General features: G+C 61.4%; 1 protein-coding gene across 1 annotated transcript; it reads left to right on the top strand.

Moving 5' to 3' along the window:
* Positions 1-403: 403 nt before the first annotated feature.
* On the top strand, positions 404-1,512 carry GLRG_06192 (uncharacterized protein; the record flags this gene model as incomplete). The annotated part of the gene is made up of 2 exons (XM_008096877.1): positions 404-770; positions 845-1,512. 2 exons carry the CDS (start codon positions 404-406, stop codon positions 1,510-1,512), a joined length of 1,035 nt encoding a protein of 344 aa, XP_008095068.1.
* Between the last annotated feature and the right edge of the window lie 724 nt (positions 1,513-2,236).

Genomic DNA, 2,236 nt, shown 5'->3' with positions numbered 1-2,236 from the left:
CCCATCTCGAGAAAACCACCGCCTCAACGGACAACCCAAAAACAAAACCACCACCGCCTTCTTTCTTCCCCTCCATATTCCGCACGCACGATAGCTTCCTAACCGCTGCTCGAGCAGCCCGCGCGCGCGTCAGGAACGGACCGCACGGGACTCTGGTCGGGAACCATTGACAGTCTCTTTCTGTCTCTCTCTCCCCCACAGGGAGCTATTGCGGCGCAGAGCACCACGACTAAAGTCGCCGGCACGTGAAAACTCCCTTTCCCTCGGACTTCCCTCCTCCCACGACAGCCAACCCGCCCAATACCCTCTCTGCCCTCCCGCATTCCCCATCGCGAGAACTTTCGCCTCTTTCTCCTTCCTCCCCTCTCCTCCTCCTAATCACATAACCCCGCTCGCCCGCACAATGGCGCCCTCGACCTCGGAAGCCGCCGCGGGCGTCAACGCCAAGCTCCAGTCAGCCCTCCCGAACCCCATCGCCGACAAGATCCCCCACATCCCCGAGTCCAAGGGCGAGCTCGAGGCCGACACGAAGGCTGCCGCCTCCGGTCTCGCCTCCCAGCTCCGCTCCCTCGCCGCCGGCGGCTTCGGCGGCGTCTGCGCCGTCGTCGTCGGCCACCCCTTCGACCTCGTCAAGGTCCGCCTGCAGACCGCCGACAAGGGCGTCTACTCGTCCGCCGTCGACGTCGTCAAGAAGAGCATCGCCCGCGACGGCCTGCGCAGGGGCCTGTACGCCGGCGTCTCGGCGCCCTTGGTCGGCGTCACCCCCATGTGTACGTTTCCCTCCTCCTCTCGAACCGCGGCGCGTGAACAAACCCCAGACTGACCCGCCCTCGACCCGTAACAGTCGCCGTCTCCTTCTGGGGCTACGATGTAGGCAAGACCCTCGTCCGCTCCGCCTCCTCCGACCCCTCGGCCCCCCTCAGCATCGCCCAGGTCTCGGCCGCCGGCTTCTTCTCCGCCGTGCCCATGACCGCCATCACCGCCCCCTTCGAGCGCGTCAAGGTCATCCTCCAGGTCCAGTCCCAGCGCCTCAAACCCGGCGAGGCCCCCAAGTACGCCGGCGGCACCGACGTCGTCCGCCAGCTCTACGCCGAGGGCGGCCTCCGCTCTGTCTTCCGCGGCAGCGCCGCCACCCTCGCCCGGGACGGCCCCGGCAGCGCCGCATACTTCGCCGCCTACGAGTACATCAAGAGGCGCCTCACCCCCAAGGACCCGCTCACCGGCAAGCCCACCGGCGACCTCAGCCTGCTCGCCATCACCGCCGCCGGCGCCGCCGCCGGCGTCGCCATGTGGATCCCCGTCTTCCCCGTCGACACCGTCAAGTCCCGCCTGCAGACCGCCGAGGGCAACGTTACCCTCGGCGGCGTCGTCCGCGAAGTCTACGGCCGCGGCGGCTTCAAGGCCTTCTTCCCCGGCTTCGGGCCCGCCCTCGCGAGGGCCGTGCCCGCCAACGCTGCCACCTTCCTGGGCGTCGAGCTGGCCCATCAGGCCATGAACAAGGCCTTTGGCTAAACGAGGGGTGGGGGGAAGGGAAGGTGGAAGGGGACGAGGCCGGGCTGTGCGATGCGGTAAAATGAACGAACGAACGGGGCCGGATCGAAGACTACGAGACTTATACAACGGGCGTTTTGACGGAGGCACTCCTGGAGCTCTGTGTTTTTTCTTCTTCTTCTCTAATCTGCACTTTCGTACCGGGTTTTTACTCACGTCACAACAAGAATAGAAGCGCGGGGTCGACTGAACTATACAGCTACCCTAAATCGGAAACCGTCATCATAGATAAGAGTATACATGCAAAGATTACACTAGACACTTTTTTTGTGTTTCCATTTGGCTATGCTACACATGCTTCGCAAGAATTGGGGTTCGTGGTTTGGTGAAGAAACAAGACGGCCCCGCCCCTGCAAGTGCCTGCAAGTGCTATTAAAAATAATATACATCATGTTTGTGAACCACCCGCAAATTCCTTTTCGTTTTGGTTTTTTGGTCCCCTGCTGCCAGTTACGCCATGCCAAAAAAAAAAAGATCGATTACAAAAAAGTTGAGATGTTGTTCGTTGCCACCCAAATGTACGGCTGGTCATGTTTCGTATCTGTGTACGGGTGTTGTGGCACATTCATGCTGGGTTGTGTTGTGCTGTTTTGTGTGCAATATCGTGGGCTCTTCGGACCCTTGTCATTCCATCCGTTCCGCATCGCAATGGATGCATGCACCTTCTAGGTTAAGATACGCAACC

This window comes from Colletotrichum graminicola (assembly GCF_000149035.1).
Source record: "Colletotrichum graminicola M1.001 genomic scaffold supercont1.22, whole genome shotgun sequence".
NCBI lineage: Eukaryota > Fungi > Ascomycota > Sordariomycetes > Glomerellales > Glomerellaceae > Colletotrichum > Colletotrichum graminicola.
This window is presented reverse-complemented; position numbering and strand designations above follow the sequence as displayed.